The sequence below is a fragment of the Loxodonta africana genome, chromosome 16 (genome assembly GCF_030014295.1).
Source record: "Loxodonta africana isolate mLoxAfr1 chromosome 16, mLoxAfr1.hap2, whole genome shotgun sequence".
Lineage (NCBI taxonomy): Eukaryota > Metazoa > Chordata > Mammalia > Proboscidea > Elephantidae > Loxodonta > Loxodonta africana.
In genome coordinates this window covers 55,694,012-55,716,234 of record NC_087357.1, presented here as the reverse complement: position 1 = coordinate 55,716,234, position 22,223 = coordinate 55,694,012, and the positions used below count along the sequence as shown (strand labels likewise).

At 35.7% G+C, this 22,223-nt stretch overlaps 1 protein-coding gene across 2 annotated transcripts in view; it reads left to right on the top strand.

The window, feature by feature from the left end:
- Positions 1–19,318, top strand: part of IPMK (inositol polyphosphate multikinase) — a 62,949-nt gene extending 43,631 nt beyond the window's left edge. The window contains exons 4-6 of one of the 2 annotated variants that reach the window (XM_023546970.2): positions 160–332; positions 9,990–10,071; positions 12,454–19,318. In XM_023546970.2, the coding sequence (XP_023402738.2) occupies positions 160–332; positions 9,990–10,071; positions 12,454–13,076 (878 nt within the window). In that variant the 3' untranslated portion in view covers positions 13,077–19,318. The remainder of the gene's footprint in view (positions 1–159; positions 333–9,989; positions 10,072–12,453) is intronic. The other variant, XM_003409270.4, reaches the window with a different exon arrangement.
- Positions 19,319–22,223: the final 2,905 nt, after the last annotated feature.

Below are 22,223 nucleotides of genomic sequence, written 5' to 3'. Positions count from 1 at the left end.
TATAAATTTGTTGGTCAGTCTTTAGATGGAGTAATAGTAATTGTGAAATCTAGACTTGTAACCTTACTGTGTTTTAGGATTTTATTTTCCTCTGACAGTTATTTTGGTAGTAAAATGTTTGCTATTACTAACAAAGGTTTTTATTTTCCTTGATAACAGATTTATACCTGAAACTGGAAGATGTGACCCATAAATTTAATAAGCCCTGTATAATGGATGTAAAAATAGGGCGTAAAAGCTATGATCCTTTTGCCTCATCAGAGAAGATTCAGCAACAGGTCAGCAAGTACCCATTAATGGAAGAGATTGGGTTCTTGGTGCTTGGCATGAGGGTAAGAATGTTAATATACACATTTCTCTTTATCTGTTCTTCCCCTTCCCTTCCCTTGAAAATTATAGATATTATAATCCTCATATATCAGAATATACTGTGGAATTGGTTTAGCCTCAATGTATAAGCCCAATGAGGGCAGAGATTTTTGTTTCTCTTCTTCACTGACGTATGGTCAGTGTCTTTAAGGGTTCTGGCACATAGTAGCTGCTGAGTGAATAGGTAACTGAATGGCCGTTGCCGAAGACTCTGACTTTGGTAATTTTTTTTTTTTTAAGTAGCTTTAAGTTTAAGTGAAAAAAAATGTTAACAGTAAACATGATAGTATTTGTGGTTTTCCTGTGAGAAAAGGGCTAAGTTTATATATTCAGTCATTTTTCTATATTTTTAAAATAGAAGAGGGAAAATGAAAACTGGTCATTGTTTCAGACTTTGCTGCATAACAGACAACTCTAAAATTTAGTGATTTCAAACAGCAGTGGTTTTCTTTTTCTCATGATTCTGTAGGTTGGCAATTTGAGCTGGGCTCAGCTGGGCAGTTCTACTGAATTTTGCCTAGGATCCCTCATGTGGCTGCAGTCATTTTGTGGCTTGCCTGGGGCTAAGTAAGCTGAGATGACCTCGGCTTCTTGTCCCTGAGTTGGTGCTAATTGTTGGCTGGGCCTCTTCCCATGTAGTCCCTTACCCTGCAGAAGGCCAGCTCAAGTCTCTTCGTGTTGCAGTGATGCATTCCAAGAAATTGAGACCGGGATTTGCAGGTTTCTTGGAAGTCTGGTAGGAAGTCACTTGATGTCACTTTCATTGAATTCAGAGTATATCACAGAGTGAGCCCAGATTGAAAGGGAGAGGAAATAGACTCCACTTCTGATAGAGGGCATAGCAAAGTCACAGTGCAACTGGGAATATGCCCAAAGATGAGAAGAATTGTTGCGCCATCTTTGCAAACAATATGCTACAGTTAAGAAGTAATAATGAAATAAAAACCTCTAAACAAATGATGTCTTTAAGATGTGTAGAGGTACAAATTCTCATAAAAAGACCAGACTTAATGGTCTGACTGAGACTAGAAGGACCCCGGGGTCATGGTTCCCAGACCTTCTGTTAGCCCAAGACAGGAACCATCCCCAAAGCCAACTCTTCATACAGGGATTGGACTGGACTGTAAGATAGAAAATGATACTTGTGAGGATTGGGCTTCTTGGATCAAGTAGACACATGAGACTATGTGGGCAGCTCCTGTCTGGAGGAGAGATGAGAGGGCACGGGGGGTCAGAAGCTGGCCGAATGGACATGAAAACAGAGAGTGAAGGGAAGGGGTGTGCTGTCTCATTAGGGGTAGAGTAATTAGAAGTATATAGCAAGGTGTGTATAAATTTTTGTATGAGAGACTGACTTGATTTGTAAACTTTCACTTAAAGCACACACACAAAAAAGATGTGTGGAGGTAAAAATTTGTGAATATGAGAAATGATTGCTTGCCTGTATAAGCATAATAGATAGTTTTCAACTTCATCATGTCAGAAAACATATGGTCTTCTTTTTGTACTTTTTTTTTCTTTTAATTCAGGAAGCATTATAGAAGAGTTGTTAATGTGATGGTCATAAAAGCACAACTGAATTTGATGTTCTGATTGTAAACAAAAGCAAGGAAATTGTTCATGTAGTTATTTCATTTTAGAAATTGGTAACTGAATATGGGTAGATAGTAAAGAAAAAAGGGTAATGGAATAATTTAAAGAACAAACAAGAAGATGAAACGTCCCACAGGAATCTGAGTGGGCAACTATTTAACCCCTCAATGTTTTTAAATCTCTCATCCTCCCGCTACCCCTCTCACTTTCAGCAGACAACTTTGCCTTCTGCTTCCGAAGAAATAAAAGCTTTCAGACAGAATGTCTTAATTTCCTGATAACAGACTCCCTATTCCTTCCTGTCACATTGAGAAATTTTCCAATTCTGGTCTAAGGACAGTCCTTCCAAATGTCCTCTGGATCTTATTTCCTCTACTTCTTAAGACACCATACACTATTGATATTGTCTGTCTCTCCCTCTTTTTTCCCCTTGTGTCTTCAACTTGTGTCTCTCTTTGCTAAATCTTTTCCTTCTGTTTTAAATATGTTCAAATCACTCTCAATTAAAAAAAAAAAAATCAAAACCCCCCCTTTTCCCCTCCTCAGCTGTCCAGTTGCAGATTTAACTTGCCTCCCCTTCACCACCAAACTAGTTATTTCCATTTCCTCACTTTTCACTCAATATTCAATCCATTTTATCATGCCACCAGATTGGCTAGTCATGAAGGGTCCTAATGACATCTGCATGACAATAAATCCAAATAGCAATTTACTTTCCTTACCTTACTTTCTAGCAGCCTTCATTGCTGACCAGGTCCTCTTTAAAATGTTCCTTTTTGTGTCTATGACCCTACACTTCCCTGGTTTTTTCCTGAGGCCACTTTGTAGCTTTCTTTGCCAGGTCCGTTTTAATGCCTCCCTCTCTTTTCACTCTGTTTCTACCTAGGCAGTGCCCTCTATTCTCTCGTGTTCAGTACCGGTTACACCATAACTTGCAAATATATTTTCAGCCTCTGCTTTTTCTTTTTTTTTCTCCTCATCTGGCTGTCCAGCTGCCTACTAGAGGTTTTTCTTGGAGAATTTCTTGAGCATCTCAAGCTGAGTACATCAAAAATTGACACATTTGTCCCCCTTGCAAACTAACAACCACTGCCACAACGAATCTCTGTCATTCTCCATCTCAATAAATGGTATTACCGTACACCCAGTTTTACAAACTGGAAACCTGATAGTCACTGCTACTTCTCAGAGCAAGACATTAAGTCCTGTTCATCTTAAGTCCCAAACATCTCCTGAGTCCCTTCACTTCTGTGGTTCTCTGTAGCTGTTTTTCTAGTCTAAACCCATTAGGCCCAGATCTTTCTGCCGAAGATCATTCAAAAGCTGCTGTAGCAGTACATCGACAAGGAACTGCCAGAAATTCAGGCTGAATTCAGAAGAGGACTTGGAACGAGGCATGTCATTGCTGATGTCAGATGAATCGTGGCTAAAAGCAGACAATACCAGAAGGATGTGTACCTCTGTTCTAGTGACTATGCAAAGGCATTCGACTGAATTCCATAACACTTCATTGTGCTCATGAGGAGCCTGTACATGGACCAAGAGGCAGTCATTTGAACAGAACAAGGGGATACTGCATGGTTTAAAGTCAGGAAAGGTGTGTGTCAGGGTTGTATCCTTTCACCATACTCATTCAGTCTGTATGCTGAGCAAATAATCCAAGAAGCTGGACTGTATGAAGGAGAACAGGGCATCAGGATTGGTGGAATACTCATTAACAACCTGTGATATGCAGATGACTCAACCTTGCTTGCTGAAGGTGAAGAGGACTTGAAGCACTTACTGCTGAAGATCAAAGACCACAGCCTTCAGTATGGATTACACCTCAACATAAGGAAAACAAAAATCCTCACAAGTGAACCGATAAGCAACATTGTGATAAACGGAGAAGAGATTGGAGTAGTCAAGGATTTCATTTCACTTAGATACACAATCAATGCCCATGGAAGCAGCAGTCAAGAGATCAAATGATGTATTGCATTGGGTAAATCTTCTGCAAAAGACCTCTTTAAAGTGTTAAAAAGCAAAGATGTCACTTTACGGACTAAGGTGCACCTGGCTCAAGCCATGATGTTTCCAGTCGCGTCATACTCGTGTGAATCTGAACAATGAATAAGGAAGATTGAAGAAGAATTGATGCCTTTCAGTTATGTTGTTGACAAAGAATATTGAATATACTATGGATTGTCAGAAGAATGAACAGATCTGTCTTGGAAGAAGTACAGCCAGAATGCTCCTTAGAAGCAAGGATCGCAAGATTTGTGTCGTGTGCTTTGAGCATGTCATCAGGAGGGACCAGTTCCTATAGAACGACATCATGCTTGCTAAAGTAGAGTGTCATCGAAAAAGAGGAAGACCTTTAAGGAAATGGATTGACATGGCAGCTGCAATGATGGGCTCAAGCATAACGATTGTGAGGATGGTGCAGGACTGGGCAGTGTTTTGTCCTGTTGCGCTTAGGGTCGCTATAAATCAGAACTGACTCAACTGCACCTAACAATGACAGCAACAGTGAATGTGAAGTGATATCTTACTGTGAATTTGATTTACATTTCTCTAATGACTAATGATACTACATGCTTTTTCATGTGTTTATTAACCCTTGTATATCTTTTTGGAGAAATGTCTGTTTGGATCCTTTGCCCATTTTAATTCTAAGAGTTCTTTATACTAGATAGCAGCCTCTTATGACATACATGATTTGCAAATAATTTCTCTCATTCTCTGGGCTGTCTCTTCACTTCTTGATAGTGTCCTTTGAAGGACAAAAGTTTTTAATTTTGATGAAGCCCGGTTAATCTATTTTTCTTTTGTTGCTTTTGCTTTTGATGACATGTCTAAGAAACCATTGCCTAATCCAAGGTTACAAAGATTTATTCCTGTATTTTCTTCCAAGAGTTTTAGCTCTTACATTTAGATGTGATACATTTTGAGTTAATTTTTATGTGTGGTATTATGAACGGATCCAACGTCATTTTTTTGCATGTGGATATCCATTTGTCCTAACACCATTTCTTGAAAAGACTATTCTTTCCCCCATTGAATTACCTTGACACCTTTGTTGAAAATCAGTTGAGCATAAATAGAGAGTTTATTTATAGACTCACAGTTCTATCCCATTGATCTATATGCGTATCCTTGTGGTATTATCTACTGTCTTGATTATTATAGCTTTTAGTAAGTTTTTAAATCAGGAAATTTGAATCCTCCAACTTTGTTCTTTTTCAGGATTGTTTTGGCTATTCTGGGTCTACATGAATTTTAGAATCAGCTTTTCGGTTCCTGCAATTAAGCCAGCTGGGATTTGGTAGTTATTGCATTGGATCTATTAATCAATTTGTGTCTCCCAAACTTTTGAGTTCCTCAGTATTTTTTTCTCATACCTTCCTTCATACAGTAAAAAAAACCAAACCAAACCCATTGCCATCGAGTCAATTTTGACTCATAGCGACCCTATAGGACAGAGTAGAACTGCCCCATACAGTTTCCAAGGAGCAGCTGGTGGATTCGAACTGCTGGCCTTTTGTTAGCAGCCATAACTTTTAACCATTATGCCACCAGGGTTTCACCTTCATATAGTACTTAACAGTTTATAATTACATGTTATAATTACAAAGGATATAATTGATATGTGAATTACTAAATGAAAATGATGATGTCAGTATAGATTTAATTATGCAGTTCTAGAATGTTAAAACTGGGAGATAAACCTTGAGGTTTAATAGGAGTAGTATTAGGATTACTTTTTATAAATACTTTATCTCTGTGTTGTTGTTGTTAAAAAAAAAAAAAGTTGTTGTTAGTTGCTATTAAATCGGTTACGACCCATAGCAACTCCGTGTGTGTAGAATAACAGTGCTACAAAGGGTTTTTAAGTCTGTGACCTTTTGGAAGCAGATCACCAGGTCTTTCTTCCAAGGTACCTCTGGGTGAGTTCGAACTGCCAGCCTCTTGATTAGTGGTCAAGGGCTTAACTGTTCGTACCACCCAGTGGACTCCTTATTTCTATAGTAGATGAAGTCATTGAACCTTTTATAATAATACGTTTGTAGACTTGTGATAAACTTGAAATATTTAATAATTGATATTCCAAATCTTTAAAAGTTCTCTGCAGAGGGAAAATCTTCCTTTAAGTAAAATATCTTTTGATATCGCTGAATAGACTGAAGTTGACCAAGTATATCAGTTTTTAATATATTTATATTGTTTATCCAGTAGTAGAAGAGGCGTAGGAGATAAAATAGCTTGCCTGTTTCTGTGCTGAATTAGGAGTTGTTTGTTTTAAATGAGTTTAGGCAATTATACTGTTATTTCTCTGATGCCAAGGAAGTTAGACTCATTACTGATTTAATAACAAGATTTATTGAGATAAGTATTGTAATAGAGGTAGAAACAGAATAGAGCCTATAGGAACAAGGAAGTCAGGAGGAGTGTAGGGTGAAATTGGAAAAAGGTGGCCTTTTGAACTGGTAACAGGGAAAATAATAGGTAGAACAAGAAGAAGGAGAGCATATTTATCTAAGTTAGGATTTTATATAAAGTGATTGAAGTATACTGTATATGGGTAGCTGGGGGGGTATTTTATTTTAAAGTGTCAGACTTGAGAGAAGTCAGTATATCAGGCCCTTCTCTGGGGACTTTCTTTTTTTGAAATAATGTCATTATGGGTTAACTGTTACACACATGTTGCTTAATTTTTCATTGTTATATTGTCTCTGAAAATGTACTATGTTGTAGTTACAGGGATTTATTATATCTGTTTACCAAAAGCAATTGAAATATGTAGAAATTTACCTGAACATTTTTCGAAATGTAATTCAAGATGGTATGATTGTTAGATGTTCCAGCATAATTTGGAAACAAGTTAAATTTTTCATGAAGAAATACTTATTTTTTTGCAGAGAAATAACCTTCCCTAATCTCTGATTCCTTATCATTTGGGGAGAAGATATTTCTGTATTGATCACATTATCTAAAAACCAGTCTCTTTCTTCATATTTCTTTTTCCTTTGTAATAGAGGGTGGCAGTAACACTTCAGATTTCTTTTTCCCATAAGTTGATCTTAATAGGAGATGTGTTTTGATGAAGATGTTCGAATTTGCTCCTAAGGTTGTAAGTTCACATTATAAAATAAGCAAGTCACATGGTGAAGATTGATCTTAGAAGAGCTGGAACTTGTTGTTCTTGCTTGGGTTTTAATCCTCCCACTTGTCATTTAAAAAGAAAAAAAAAAGCAAACGCCTTTTTAGCCCATATTTGCGTGTTTCTAAGGGGGGAGTGTAACTTTTGATTTACAAATATCTTTGCTTCTAATTCTGGGTGGTGTGTAGAGATTGGAGAAACTTTCAATTTTTTTTGCATTCCAGCCTTAGCTAGTGAAGTAGATAAACAGAGCAAAAGAGGATATCAACAAAAGATCTTCACTGAAACTATGTGGCTTTAGACCATATGTGAAATTTAGAATCTCATATGTGAAACTTAATTCAGCTCAGATGATATACCTCAACAATAAAACAGTGATTTCTATTTTGAGGATCTTTTAAATATAGTTAGTTGTATTTGTAGAGGATATGAGTTTGATTGTTGTTTGTAACATATTTTAGATATACTATTCCTACAAGAAATAATCTGTCCTGTAATGTAATTTTTGGTGTTTTTAAAGTACCTCCCTCCATTTGTAGTAGCCGTGTGTTCAATATGAATTGTCCATCTTAATATAGGCTGCACGTGTGTGTATGTATCTAAGAACATGGTTGTATTTGAACTTTGCCAGTATAGGGAAGCATTTGAGATAGATGGTGATTAGCTATTTCAGACTGAAAGTTATAAATATCAATTTCTAAATAAGTATATTCTTAATACTTTTTTAAAAAATAGTTTTTGAAAATATAATACATAGTTACATAGTTCAAACTCTAAAAAGTGTAAAAATAAATACAGTGAGAAACCTTTCTCCAAGTAAGACAGTATTTTGTAGTTATTTTTACCCCAGTTTATCCTTCCAGAGACGTTTTAAACAAATACAAATGTTACATATATGTGTTCTTTTTTCTCTCTCCCTGTTTTTCATAAAACCTACTTTAAATATAGAATCTGTGTTTACCCAGTAAACATAAATTGTTCCTTATCTTGCTTTTTTTCCATTTACGATATCGTGGAGATCTTTCCATAGTGGCACAATGTCGTTATTCCGTAATTTAACCATTTCCCTTAGAACGGGTCCTTTGATTATTTCCAGCCTTTTGCTGTTACGAATAATGTACAAGTGAATAACCTTCCACTTGTATACTAGCATAAATTCCAAGAAGTGGCATTGCTGGGTCAAAGGCTTATATGCATTTGTATTTTGATAGGTATTGGCAGTTTGCCTGATAGACAGCAGTAGTTTTCAACCAGGGAAAATTTTGCCCCCCAGGGAACATTTGGCTATGTCTGGAGATATTTTTGTTGTCACACTGGGGGAATAGCGTTACTGGTACCAAGTGGGTGAAGGCTAGGGATGCTGCTAAACATCCTGTAATGCTCAGGACACCCTCTACGCCCCGCCCCACAATAAAGAATTATGCAGATTTCACTGTTGAGAAACCTTGAGAGGATTACTAATTTATACTTGCAAAATAATGAGCATACCTGTTTCCCTTGCCAATAGTATGTTTTCAAACTTTTGAGCATTTATCAGTTTTAATAGGGTTAAAATGGTATCTCGAGGAGATTATTTGTACTTATTATGGTCTTTTTTATGAATTTGAACTTTTTCTACATTTTTTCCAATTCTAACCGGGACCTTCTGTGGTGATCCTGGTCAGAGCAGTGGGTAGTGGTAGCTGGGCACCATCTACTTCTTCTGGTCAGGCTAGTAGAGGCTGTGGTTCATGTGGCCTGTTAGTCCTTTGGACTAGTTGTTTCCCAGAGTCTTTGGCTTCTTCACTCTCCTTTGCTCCAGATGTAAATAGACCAATAGTTCTATCTTAGGTAGACGCTTGCAAGCTTTTAAGACCCCAGACACTACTCACCAAAGCAGGGTGTAGAATGTTGTCTTTATGAACTATGTTATACTAATTGACCTAGATGCCTCCCAAGACTATAGTCCTTAGCTTCCAAGCCCAGTTAACTCAGTCCTGCGAGGTGTTTGGTTATGTCTAGAATGTTCCCATGACTGTGCTCCCGTGTGCTCTATTATATATATATAAATATGTTTACAGCACATACAAATGTTTGTAGAAATATGCACAGCCAAACCTATATATGCATGTGGGTATACTCCCATACGCCCTCCCACAGCTATTCACTATATGTATCTACCTATTTATCCACTCATAAATTATTGTTATTACTGTTGTTGCAGGAATATGTGTGTTACAGTATTTATTGTCATTGCCTTTTATTCCTGCACACCTCTCAGCATCTTTCCTTGCCTTGATCACGTGGTACTGACTCTCTTCATATTGTGTATTGTCTTTGCCTTCACCAGAGTTAACACCTGTCTACTCTCTCTCTCCCTTCCTCTCCCATCCCTGGTGTAACCAAAAAAAATGTTTCTTTCTGTGTGTAAACCTTTTCTTGACTATTTATAATAATGGTCTTGTACAATACTTGTCCTTTTGTGATTGACATATTTCACTCAGCATAATGTCCTCCAGATTCATCCATGTTGTGAGATGTTTTGTGGATTGATCATTATTCTTTATGGTTGTGTAGTAATCCATTGTGTATATACCACAATTAGTTTATCCGTTCATCTTTTGATGGACACTTGGGTTGATTCCATCTTTTTGCTATTGTAAATAATGCTGCATCCATTTTTTCTTAAAAAGAGTTTCCATTAGTAGTGAATGTTAAATTTGTTAGATGCGTTTTTAGCATCTATTGATAGGACTGTGATTTTTTTTTCTTCTTAGATCTATTAGAATGAATTATGTGAGTAGATTTTTCTCATCTTGAACCATCCTTGGCATTTCTAGGATAAGCCCTCCCTGGTCAAGGTGTGTTCATTTTTTAATATTCAATGTTTTTTTTTTTTTGACAGGTTTATCACGTTCATTCTGATAGCTATGAGACACAAAACCAGCATTATGGAAGAAGCTTAACAAAAGAAACTATAAAGGATGGTAAGGATTAAAAATATTTCAATGCCTTTGTTATTGAATTGTTACCAAATAATTCTAAAGGTATTTTAGTTTTAATTCTCTCTTAGTGATTTATAGTAAAGGAACTTTTTTTTTTCTTTTAACGGACCTAAGGTTCACAGAGTAATCATAGTCCTTGGTTCATGGTATGCCAAAACTATGGGTCCATGAATGGCCTTCTTTTGCTTTATTATTATTATTTTTTATTATACTTTTAAAAACATAATGAACATTTGTGAACCAGCCATCTAGCCTAAGTACTGGAACTAGAGGTTGTCGTAAAATAATTTTTCAAGTAAAGACTATAGATCATAATATATTAAAACTGTTTCATAACAGGCTTGAAAATGTTTGTTGTAGTTTGTATTTTATTGAAATTTCCCATTTATAGTTGAGCTATTTATTATAAACTTCTAGAGCTAAATAATGAAAAATCAAGTGGCATTAATTGATGTAAAGTCTATTGACGTGTATACTTCTAAAATATACGTAGGCAAGATATTAGAAAAGTAAAGATACCTTAAAAAAAGATACTTCCTGGAAATAAAATTCTCTTAGAAGTTTAATTTTAGCTCTGCCTTTTTTTTTTTTAGATGGGGAAGGGCATATGTGTAAACTGTTTGAAGAATTTTTATTTTACATATAGGAGATAAATATCCACAGTTGTGATCTTAAAAATTGGCGTTTGCCTTGATGTAATTGTTGTATTGTTTAGCTGCTGTCCAGTTGGCCTCCAACTTCCATGTATTACAGAGTAGGACTACTCCATAGGGTTTTCTTGGCTTTAATCTTTATGAAGCAGTTTGCCAGGACTTTCTTCTACAGAGACGCTGGGTGGATATGAACCACACCACCCTTTAGGTTAGCAACTGATTGCAAACCACTTCGGCCACCCACGTTCCTTCATACTTAACCAATAGCAAGATGATAATCAGTTTGACTATTTAAAATATTTTCTCAGGCTAATAATTTGGTCCTATCTGAATGCCTTTTTTTTTTTTTTTAAATTTCTGTTCCAAAGTGGGGAGAGGAGCTATTTAAAACAGAAAATCAAAATACATATAACCCAAAATTTCCAAATATTATAAAATGGGAATAAATAATTTTAAAAGAGACCTAATAATCTGATAAGTTAAAACAGTTAAAAGTCTTAGTTTGAGTAACACACTCAGCTAGAAGTAGTGCTGAGCCCTAAAAGTGAGCTTAACTTTTGTGTAAAGACTGATTTAGTCAATTTTACTGAGACCAAATTGAAATTAGCAGGGTTATGGTTTGGCATAATGATGGGCTTTTTGCCACCATTTAAAGTGATTATAATTTGATTCTAGGTTTTAGATTAGCTTTTGTGTATGTGTGTGTGTGTGCTGAAAGTATAACAAAACCTGAGCCCTATCAAGTTTCTACATGTACAATTCAGTAACACTGATTACATTGAAGTTGCGCTATTATTCTTGCTATCCTTTCCCAATCATTCTTCCACCGTAAACATAAAATGATGCCCCCCTGAGCAAAAATTACCCCTTTCTCTTTCTTTCCCACCCCTGATAACCACTAAATAATCTTTGGTCTCTGTGTATTTGCTTATTTCATATAATATTTGTCCTTTTGCCACTGACTTATTTTGCTCAACGTGATGTTTTCAAGGTTCACCCATCTTGTGGCATGTGTCAAGACTGCATTTGTCTTTATCACTGAGTAGTATTCCATGTGTGTATATACTACATTTTGTTTATCCATTTATCTGTTGATGGACGTTTTGGTTGTTTACATCTTTTGGCTATTGTGAAAAGTACTGCAATGAACATTGGCATATAGGTTTCTGTTTGCGTTCTTACTTTAACTTCTTCTGCATATATACCTAGGATTGGGATTGCTGGTTTTGACAGGTAATTCTATGTTCAGCTTTTTGAGGAACTGCCAAACTGTTTTCTACATTGGCTGTACGATTTTACATTCCCCTCAGCAATGGATAAGAGTGGATTAGTTCTTGAATGTGATTGTACCAAATAATCCTTACTATAAAATCTCTCACAATAGCCAGTTAATCAAATCTTGAAATCACATTTCTTAACAGAATATAGGTATAAAACTAAACTACCAGTCTACCTGTAATGAGTTTCTTTTTTTGTCTGAATAGGAGTATTTCATTTTACATGAGTGTCATCTGTTTTTTATTAAGAGCATCTTCACCAAAAACTAAGTTGAGATCCAAATTTCTATTCGTGACTAAAATTCTTATCTGTTCAATTAACTGTAGGGAATGATGGGGAAAAAATTGAAAAATTTGTACCTATAATACATTTACTTCCCAAATGATAGCTATTTTATAATTTTATTATAATCCAAAAATTTTGCTTTTTATAGGAGTCTCCAGGTTTTTTCATAATGGGTTCTGCTTAAGAAAAGATGCTGTTGCTGCCAGTATTCAGAAGATTGAGAAAATTCTGCAGTGGTTTGAAAGCCAGAAGCAGCTTAATTTTTATGCAAGTTCGTTACTGTTTGTTTATGAAGGTTCATCTCAGCCAACCACTACAAAATCAAATGACAGAACTTTGGCAGAAAAACTTTTGTCCAAAGGACAACTGTCGGATACAGAAGTACTGGAGTACAATAATAACTTCCATGTGTTAAGTTCTACAATGAATAGAAAAATTGAGACTTCAGTAGGCAAAAGCTTGTCCAAGATGTATGCTCGTCACAGAAAAATGTATTCAAAGAAGCATCACAGTCAGACTTCATTGAAAGTTGAAAATATGGAGCAAGACAATGGGTGGAAAAGCATGTCACAGGAACATTTAAATGGAAACGTACTTTCCAAACTGGAAAAGGTGTTTTACCACCTTCCCGCCAGTTGCCAAGAGGTTGCAGAAGTAGAAGTGCGAATGATAGATTTTGCTCATGTGTTCCCTAGTAACACAGAAGACGAAGGATATGTTTACGGGCTAAAACATTTAATTACTGTACTGCGAAGTATTTTAGAAAATTGAATCCTTTGCTGCAATCTTTTTAAGGGGTGGGCCAATCATAGTTGAGAGCAGAGGCCAATATCCCTGCACTTGTAATACTATGTAAAAAATTTGTATTGTGAGTCTACATTTTATTTGTCTTTATACTTTTGGTAGAAGGGTTAACTTTTTTATAATCTTACTCAGGAAAACTAATTATTTGTTCATTGGAAAACTATGAAGAATAAAGAAACTTAGGAATGTTAAGCAGGGAATGTGGTGGTACATGGCTTAAAGATCTGTTTGGCTCAAGCAAAATACAAACTATTTCTCAGTCATTAAGAGTTTAGTTAGCTTTCTGTAGCCAATTTATCATGAAATCTCTGTCCACCCAACCTTGACAATGAGCCATATCTAAACTATTAAATTATTGGAACACCTACAGAACTCTAGAAAGCACAGGTTGATGTCTTCAGTACTGCTGTGTATGAAGTTATTAAAACTGGAGAAAATGCTACTTCAGAAAAAGTACTGTTTAGGTTCTCTATTAGAAGTTCTGACCAGCATATTAAAAGGTGCTTCTTAGTGAAATTATTTAGAATTGTTGCATTCCAAAAGCAGGTTTTCCCTTTAATTTCTATTTATACGTCTATATATTTCAAAAATATTATACTTCATGAAAGAGATAATTGAAAATGAACAACAACAACAACAACAAATTCTTGCCAGGGTTAGAAGAGACAAGTTATTTGCAAAGAACATATTTTTCTTTTAGAAATCTTTCATTTTTGGGAAAATTGGAGTATATATTTAAAAGTTGTGAAAAGTGTCATTAACTGTATAGTACTTTTAATCGAATTGCAGCTGCAAAAAGATGGATGATTGAAACTTTGTCTAATTTCTCAAATAACTTTGGAGAGCTTTTTTTCTCTTAAAATTCGTATTTTTATGTGTTTCTATTTAGTTAAGCAGTAGTATAAACATATGTTGCTAAAAATATTGTTTTTCTGAATTCTAATAAGCAATGAAGGACAAAATCCAATCGTGTGTCATCAAAGAGCTGTCTTTTATGTGTTAATTAGTGCATTATGTAGCATTTGGTACGTGCCTAAATCCATGCTTCCCACTCACTCTTATTCAAAACAGCTTTGTATCACACATTCAACAGAGAAATTTATTATAATTTAATTTCATGGGGAGCATTGTTACTTTCCCTGGGAAAATTAGATTTTTAAGTATTGCCTGTGTTTCACACCCATTACCTTTTTTAAAAAAAAAGTTATTTGTCATGAAAAACATTTAAAACTTTGAGATTAAATTTTCAAATATATTTGATATTTATGTTCTCACAGCTTACATTTTGATTCACTTAATAACTAGTTGAAAAATTTTGCCATATTCCTGGAAAACATTATGAATTGAGTACTCCCACCCCCCAATAATTACAAATTAGGCTTTTAAATCCAAATGCCTGTTTTGTGGTGTGGAGGAAAGTATCCCAATTTTATGTTTATTTCATCTTCCCACTTTTCTCTGAGGGCATTTTGCAAATACCTGAGTCAAAACAGCAGTACCAAATGGTCTATAAATTCTGTTTTTGGTAAAACCTATTAAATCTGAATAATTTTAAAATTCATATACAATTTCTTATAGCAAAATTTGATAGTGTTTTTCATAGAAAACACAACATTTTTCTCTACTACCTAAGTGGGCATTGGCTGTAGCTATTTTGTGAAAATGAATTTCAAAACATAATATAGTCAGAAAATGTTTATTTTTTCCACCTACAATACAGACTTTTGTTGTTGTTGTTGTTATTTGGGAAATTGTTCAGTAAATCTTAAACTCAGATAATTAAACACCATTTTGAATCTTACTTAAGACGAGGCTCTTTTTTTGTAGGGGATGGCATCAGCTTATGTACAATGAATTTAATAAACTTAAGTATTACAGATTTTTTGCACATTTTAGCTCAATAAAGTCTGTATCAACTGTTCCAGATTTTCTTTATCCATGTTGAGAAATGCAAGTTTGTAAAATCAGTGTCTTACCTTTTGATGTAATAGATTCCTTTTTTTTTTTTTTTGGACTGTTTTAATAAAACAAGGAGCGCTTTTCTTTTTTTTGTTTTTCAGGGAAGGGATTAATGTTTAATTCTTTTTGTTTACATTTTACATCACTGTTATCCAAGGCCCATTTTATGTTACTTTATAAGTAAGGGTATATGTAACAGAATAAGTATTTATGTGATTGACGTGACTGTCTTACTGTCTAGTTCAGTCATTTAAGATTATGCTGAAGTTTACCACTATGGGGCTGAATAATCACTATTCACTAAGCATATCTGAATATGTAACTGTTTTAAAAATAAGCATAATAAGGATATAGTTAATCCTGGGTTAATAACATTATTGTAGTTTTTTTTCCCCCCTAGGAAACATAATTATTTTAGTGTATTTCTTATGGAATGCACTGAGAGAAAGGACTTTGAGGAATTGTGGATAGTGAATAGTACATTTCTCTAATAAAAATTTGAATTGTATAATAGTTTTATAATAAAGTATTTACATTAATTGATATTTTAATATGGATGGAAATTGTTGCATAGATTCCAATGAATTAAAAAATCAATGATAAAATGGTAAATATTTTATCCAAGTAGTTTTTTAAGAAACAGTTATGAAAATGTGTGTATTAAATGGCTCTAAGATGGAGCTTGTGGTATTTTCAACTCAGTATTCATTCTTCTTTGTGTGTCTGCAAAGATTGTACTTATTGTGCCTCTTTACACTACAGTTTGCTCTTGTGAGGCTTTAGACTGTGTTCAGCTGAGTAAGAACTCTCTTCCTGAATTTGGGGTATAATTTCATATTTTATGATTTCCAATATGTTCTTCATATCATCTCTAAAAAGTATATATAAGGTTTATAACATAACTTTAGAAACAGGAATTAATTTCTAGAGTTAAGTTGCAATTTCATTGCTTTGTGCAGCTGAAAAAACATTTGTTTCTAGCATTTGGAATATTTTAGAAAATTTAAGATGAAAGGAAACAGTAAAACAAAGAATTTTATTTGTGCAATTACAGAAATTGTGTCCATTATTTTAATGTGCCATCATTTTAGTACCATTTTCTCTTCTGAATTTGGCATTTGTTACCATAAAACTTAATTTGCTTTAAAAATTTATAATAATAATACTTCATAATAATTTTTCTTATCCAGTGCCTTCAACCCTGATTTGATGTATTTGTAGCCTCAGTTATCCTTTCTGTTACATCCTATAATGTTTTCATAACCTAGGAGACATCAATTTATTTCTTAAAAAATTGTTAGTTATCTAAGGAGTAGGTAGCAATTGTATATTAAGGCTATGGGAAGACAAGTAGGGTTGACTTTGGAGGCCAGATTTCTTAGTTTATTCAAAAGTATTTGTTGGATGTCTTCCACGTGTCAGACATTTTTAGGCCCTGGGTATAAAGTTGTGAACCAATCAGACAAATCCCTAACCATTTCCAGTATTCTTTCTGGATGGGATGGGGCCTTAATTAAAAGAGATATAGAGAGATAAGCATTTAAAGAGAATATAGTTAACTCAAATTTTAGTTTGCATGAAGTTAAGGTAAATATTGAGTTGAGATGAAATAACTAACAGTGTGATAGAGAGGTTTAGAATAATATTTTGCAGCATTGTAACCTTTGACTTTTGGTTTTGAGTAGTAAATTACAGATAGCATACACAACCCAAAAACCAAACTCACTGCTGTCAAGTTGATTTCAACTCAGTGACTCTATAGGACAGAGTGGAACTGCCCCGTACCATTTCCAAGCTGTAAATCATTACAGAAGCAGGCTACCACATCCTTCTCCTGCGGAGTGGCTGGTGGGTTTGAACTGCTGACCTTTTGGTTAGCAGGCAAGCACTTTAACCACTGGACGACTGGGGCCCACTAGATAGCGTACAAAGGCCTTAATTTTTCACTTTTACTCCTGGCAAAGGTACGTTTACTTATACTGTCCATTTAGAGTAGTGTTTAACATAACATTACTGTGACAAACATTCCATTATATATTCACAAGCAAATTACTGCACGTATTTTTTATTGTATTTTACAGTTTAGTACCAATATTTTAGGTCTCAGCCTTCAAATCACTGGTGTTTGAAATTTGGCAATGAATATGAAACTACTTTTTGACTTATTGAGTGATTTTATTGTTACTTAAAATGCTTGTTAATATTTTTAGGAAGGTTGGAGTCTCCATTTTTTTGGCGTTACTGTTTAAATTGTCACCCCTTAAGAGGAAATAGTACTCATGTGATTAAACAAATTGGTATATACTCTCAGATCTTTTTTCTTTAATTTTGTCATCATTGGGGTTAAATTTTGGTCTGGTGTTCACTTACAATATATAAACAATTTAACTATGAAGTAAAATAGTCTTAAATGACAAGTGTATGATGCACCTGCACATAAATGAAAATGGTGTGCACAAAGACACTTTACTATGGGAATTGTACTGGAAGATTTATGAAAGCATGTGAAATTGCACCTAAAATTGTGTTGTTAGTGACTATAAGCAGCAATGCTAAATTTATTGTACTTGATGAAAGAATGTACTTAGTCTAGTCTCAGTTACTTTGATTTAAATGTCTAAATAATGTCTCCAGTTTTTTTTTTTTTTTTTTACTGTGTTTGTGATTTGTACTATTGAGGGGGTTATTCTTGGACTGCAGGGGTTATTGTCAATATGTGATTTGTGTTTTTATTTTATAGAATCATCTAATGTGATATACCGATTTTTATAACTTAAGTGATATTTAGATATTCTAATAACTGTATATTTGACAACCTATTAAAATGTTTTGCATTGGAGCTTTTTTCATTTATCATAGCATGCCTCATGATAGTTTGAAAATAAGTTATTCATTCAACAACTATTTCATGTGCCAGAAACTATAGGAATCATTAGGGATACAAGGATGCGATGATAATAGAAGCATACACACCGGAAATTATAAAGTGCATAAAATCTTTTTAGAAATATTTTCTTTTTCACTATTATCAACCTACTAGGAAAAGTGGACTATAGGAGAAAAAAAATAAGTTTACTTGCCTGTGAAAATGTATAATTTAAACACATCAGATATATTTGTGTGTTTTTCAAACTTCATGAATCAGTTTATCAGTGATCAAGTTATTCTTCATTAACTAAAAAAAGGGGGGAGGGGTATTGTAGAACACCTATTCTTTACCTGTACTGTACTTGGCAATATAAAAAGTTAGTACCTATCCTCAAGATACGTACTGTCTAGTAGGAAAACAAACAATCCTGTAAATGTGGGAAAAAATGTTGTGGCTATCATTAATACCAGTGTCCACCAGGGTTGTGAAAGGGGAGTCAGTTCTAATAGCATGCAAGAGGAAGAAGAGGGTGGTGCTTCATAACGTCATGGCAGTCGTGAGTCGGTGCTCCAGAAGGATGTATTGAATTCCTCCTTTATATCGGCTACTATGTTTGCACTATGAGGAAGGGCAGTCATACGTGAAGTAGTTTCTTCCTTTGTTGTGGTTAAGACAAGTTAACGTTTGAAAATAGGGAACCATACTGCTGTGGACCTCGAATTACAGTGAAGTGTAAGGGCTAAACGCTGCAGGGAAGTCTCATAAACCAGTGCCGCTCCAAATCTAAAGTGTAAAATCATCACTTGAGTGTTCTGTTAAAATGCAGATTCTGATTTAGTAAACCTAGGTGGGGTCTTTGGTACTGCTGGTCCATTGGCTACACTTTGAGTAGCAAGGTTTGCTAAAAATTCCTGGGGGCAGGGGTGTACAAGTAGAACGTGGATGACATTGAGCAGAAACCAGAGCTTTTGCAGAGCCAAGAGAGAGTGCTAGTAACTGAGAAAGAAATGGGGTTTAGAATGTAAGAAAATACAGCCAGCAATGGCTCGAGATAGTATCAGCCATCGTCGATTGGAAGCAAAATTCATCGGCTCGGTTAGGCCATTAAAGCCTGTCTCCTGCAGCAGGTCTTGGGAATCCTGAAATAGTCGATGGAACTTTTTCTAAGTTATGTGGCATTGGCCTTTCTTTTGTATGGATGATGATTACTTTGCCAACTGAAGAAAATATTCTGCAGATGTTCGTTAACTACATTGTAGTTGCCTTCTAACAACTTTCTAGAGATATTTTGGGCATAAGTAATGTGATATAATTGGTTCAGATGCCCCAAAATGATGAAAATCACATCTTTGTTTCTAAGACAAGTTAGGAAAGTTTTTTTTTTTTTTTTTAAATGATTAGTTATTAATTTGACGAAGCTAACTGCTTTGGGATGAGCATGAGAAAACGATGAATATGGAATCATCATATGGACATTTCTTAGCTTAAACAGTATCACCTCCTATATTTTGAAGATTGTAAATGTATTTTTTTGGAACTTTTATTGTACTTAAAGTGAGAGTTTACAAACCAAGTCAGTCTCTCATACAGAAACTTATATAACCCACCTCACCCGAAAAAACCTTGCTATGTACCCCTAGCTGCTCTCCCCCTAATGTGACAGCACACTTAATACAGTTAATACAGTAGCTACCCTGTATTAACCAGCTCCTGTCCCCCTCTGCCTGCTCATCTTGCCTCCAGACGGGAGCTGTCCACAGAGACTTACGTGTCTGCTTGAGCCAAGAAGTTCACTTTTTACCAGTATCATTTTCTGTCTTATAGTTCAGTCCAATCCCTGTCTGAAGAGTTGGCTTCAGGAATGGTTCCAGTCTTCAGCTAACAGAGAGCCCAGGGGCCATGACCTCTGGGATCCCTCCAGTCTCAGTCAAACCATAAAGTCTGGTCTTTTTATGAGAATTTGAGGTCTGCATCCATTGTTCGGCTCCATCAGGGATTCTCTGTTGTATTTCCTGTCAGGACAGTCATCCTTGGTAGCTGAGCACCATCTAGTTCTTCTGGTCTCAGGCTGATAGAGTCTCTGGTTTATGCGGATCTTTCCAAAAACTGTAAATTTAAAGTGGAGCCCTGGTGGTGCTGTGGCTAAGCGCTACGGCTGCTGACCAAAAGTTTGGGCAGTTTGAATCAACCAGCCACTCAGTGGAAACCCTATGGGGCAGTTCTACTCTGTCCTATAGGCTTGCTATGAGTTGGAATTGACTCAATGGCAATGGGTTAAATTTAAAGTAAATAGGTTTAATTGAATAGCTTTTGGGTTTGAATCTAGTTGACAACATTCTCATTTTTGTAAATTTATAAAGAAATACAGCATAACTTTTCTCATCACTCTTTTTGCACTCCCTATTAATGGTTGAGCCTGACCCACCCAGGTTATGCCAGAGACAGAGAGGACAATCTTAAGTGATGGGGGCCAGCCGGACCCATTATCGCTACGTAACAGGCCAAAATGTAGCGGCTTAAGTAACAACCCTTTATCGTTTCTGTGGATCTATAAGTAGGGTGGATGGTTTTGTTGGTGTTCATCGGGCTTACTGCTTTCTCTGCAGCTGGCTGGTTGGTCAGGTGAGAGAGGGATGGTCTAGTTTAGGATGACAGGGATGATGGGTCATATCCCTTCAGCAGGCTAGCCCAGCATTTTCTTTTGATGGTAGTAGAGGCCCAAGCGAAGAAGCTGAAACGTGCATGTACTTTTCAAGCTTGTGTTTGAGTCAAGTTTGCTAGTGTTGCCAAACCAGGGGCAGTGTGGCAGGGTACTCAAAGGGCATGGATACTCGGAGATGATAATGGAATCAACCCTATGCTTCAGTCTCAGACCAATTCACACAGGGCACCAGGAAAGGGAGTCTTGTCACTCAGCAACGTGGAAGCAGGTGAAACTATGAGTATTTAATTCTGATCAGAACAGAGGCAGCAGGACTAGCAGCACATACAAAAATTTTAAATGCTTTTCTTTTTTCTTCTTTGGACTTCATCCAGGTTTCCATCCATTTTTCCCCCTAGGTAGAACCTGCTCGGCACTCCCACAGTGTCTTCCTCTTCAATTTATATTACCATGTTGTTACAGTTTGGGGAGTGGTTTGTCCTAAGCAAACCTTGTTTAGATTCGTTTATGAACTTCCTTGGTGATAACTCAAATGTCAGCCGATTTTCTTCCAACTGGGTACAAACTTATGCTTCTGTGACAAAAATTATGCAAAGAACCATAGTTGCAGGGACTCATTTATAAAATAGTATTTGACATGAATGTGTGGTTTTATTGTCAGTTAAGCTGGTTTTAGTTCCCCTAAATTAGAATTACATTGTCATTTTCTCCCTCGTATTTTTTTCATTATTAGTATTTGATACACCAGTCAGGGTGAAAATTCTTAGGAAGAATGCCTGCTGACTTCATAATTTCCATGCCCCACACATTTTCCGTTCATTGCTACCAGAGGTGATACTGTTATGGTTTTTACCTTCTTAATTTGGTTTGAATATATGCCTTGGGGAAAATCAAATTAATCTTATTTTTAGAATGGAAACATCTGGCACTCTGGATTTATCTAAAGCTGTCAGTGGGTTTATCCCTAATATTCAGTTTCTAGATCTATGGTAATTCTGCCTAACCTCCAGTAGGATGATGAATCACTTAGGCTCAGTAACTATGCAAATAAGTGCTATGTAGCTTTTCCAGGCTGTCTAATTTTTACTTTTTCTATATAGCTTTTTAGTAGAGGCCTTGCTTTTACAAAAGGGCCCAAGTAAGTATTTGACTCTTGCATGTAAGTTCATTTCTTCAAGTATCACAGTGTTTTTAAACTTCTTACAGTAGTCCTTCCAAAAAGTATTGCACAATTCCTTATGTTTTCAGAAGCAGATATTGAAAATGATCGGTTTTTCACCATACCTGAATAACTTCAGGCCTGGAGCTGTGGTAAGTGTCCTGTAGCCCTTCCAGAATCATTGTTATCCCTGCTGCAGTCCTTAAACAAAACAAAGCAAAACAAACTCCTATGAAGTACCTGCTCTCCCTCCTTGTTGCAGTCCTTGTTCACACCCCCACCCCCCCGCCATGATGTCAGTTTTAGCACCTGGCTTACAGTCATACTCTTCATCCCAGTTTCTAAAGTTATTCTTGGTGATTTCCATATATATATACATAGGTGATTTTCCCAACACCCTGACCTCTCACTCCCTGACCTTGCTTCCTGCTTTAGTCACTCATTCTTATAGGACACATCCTAGAT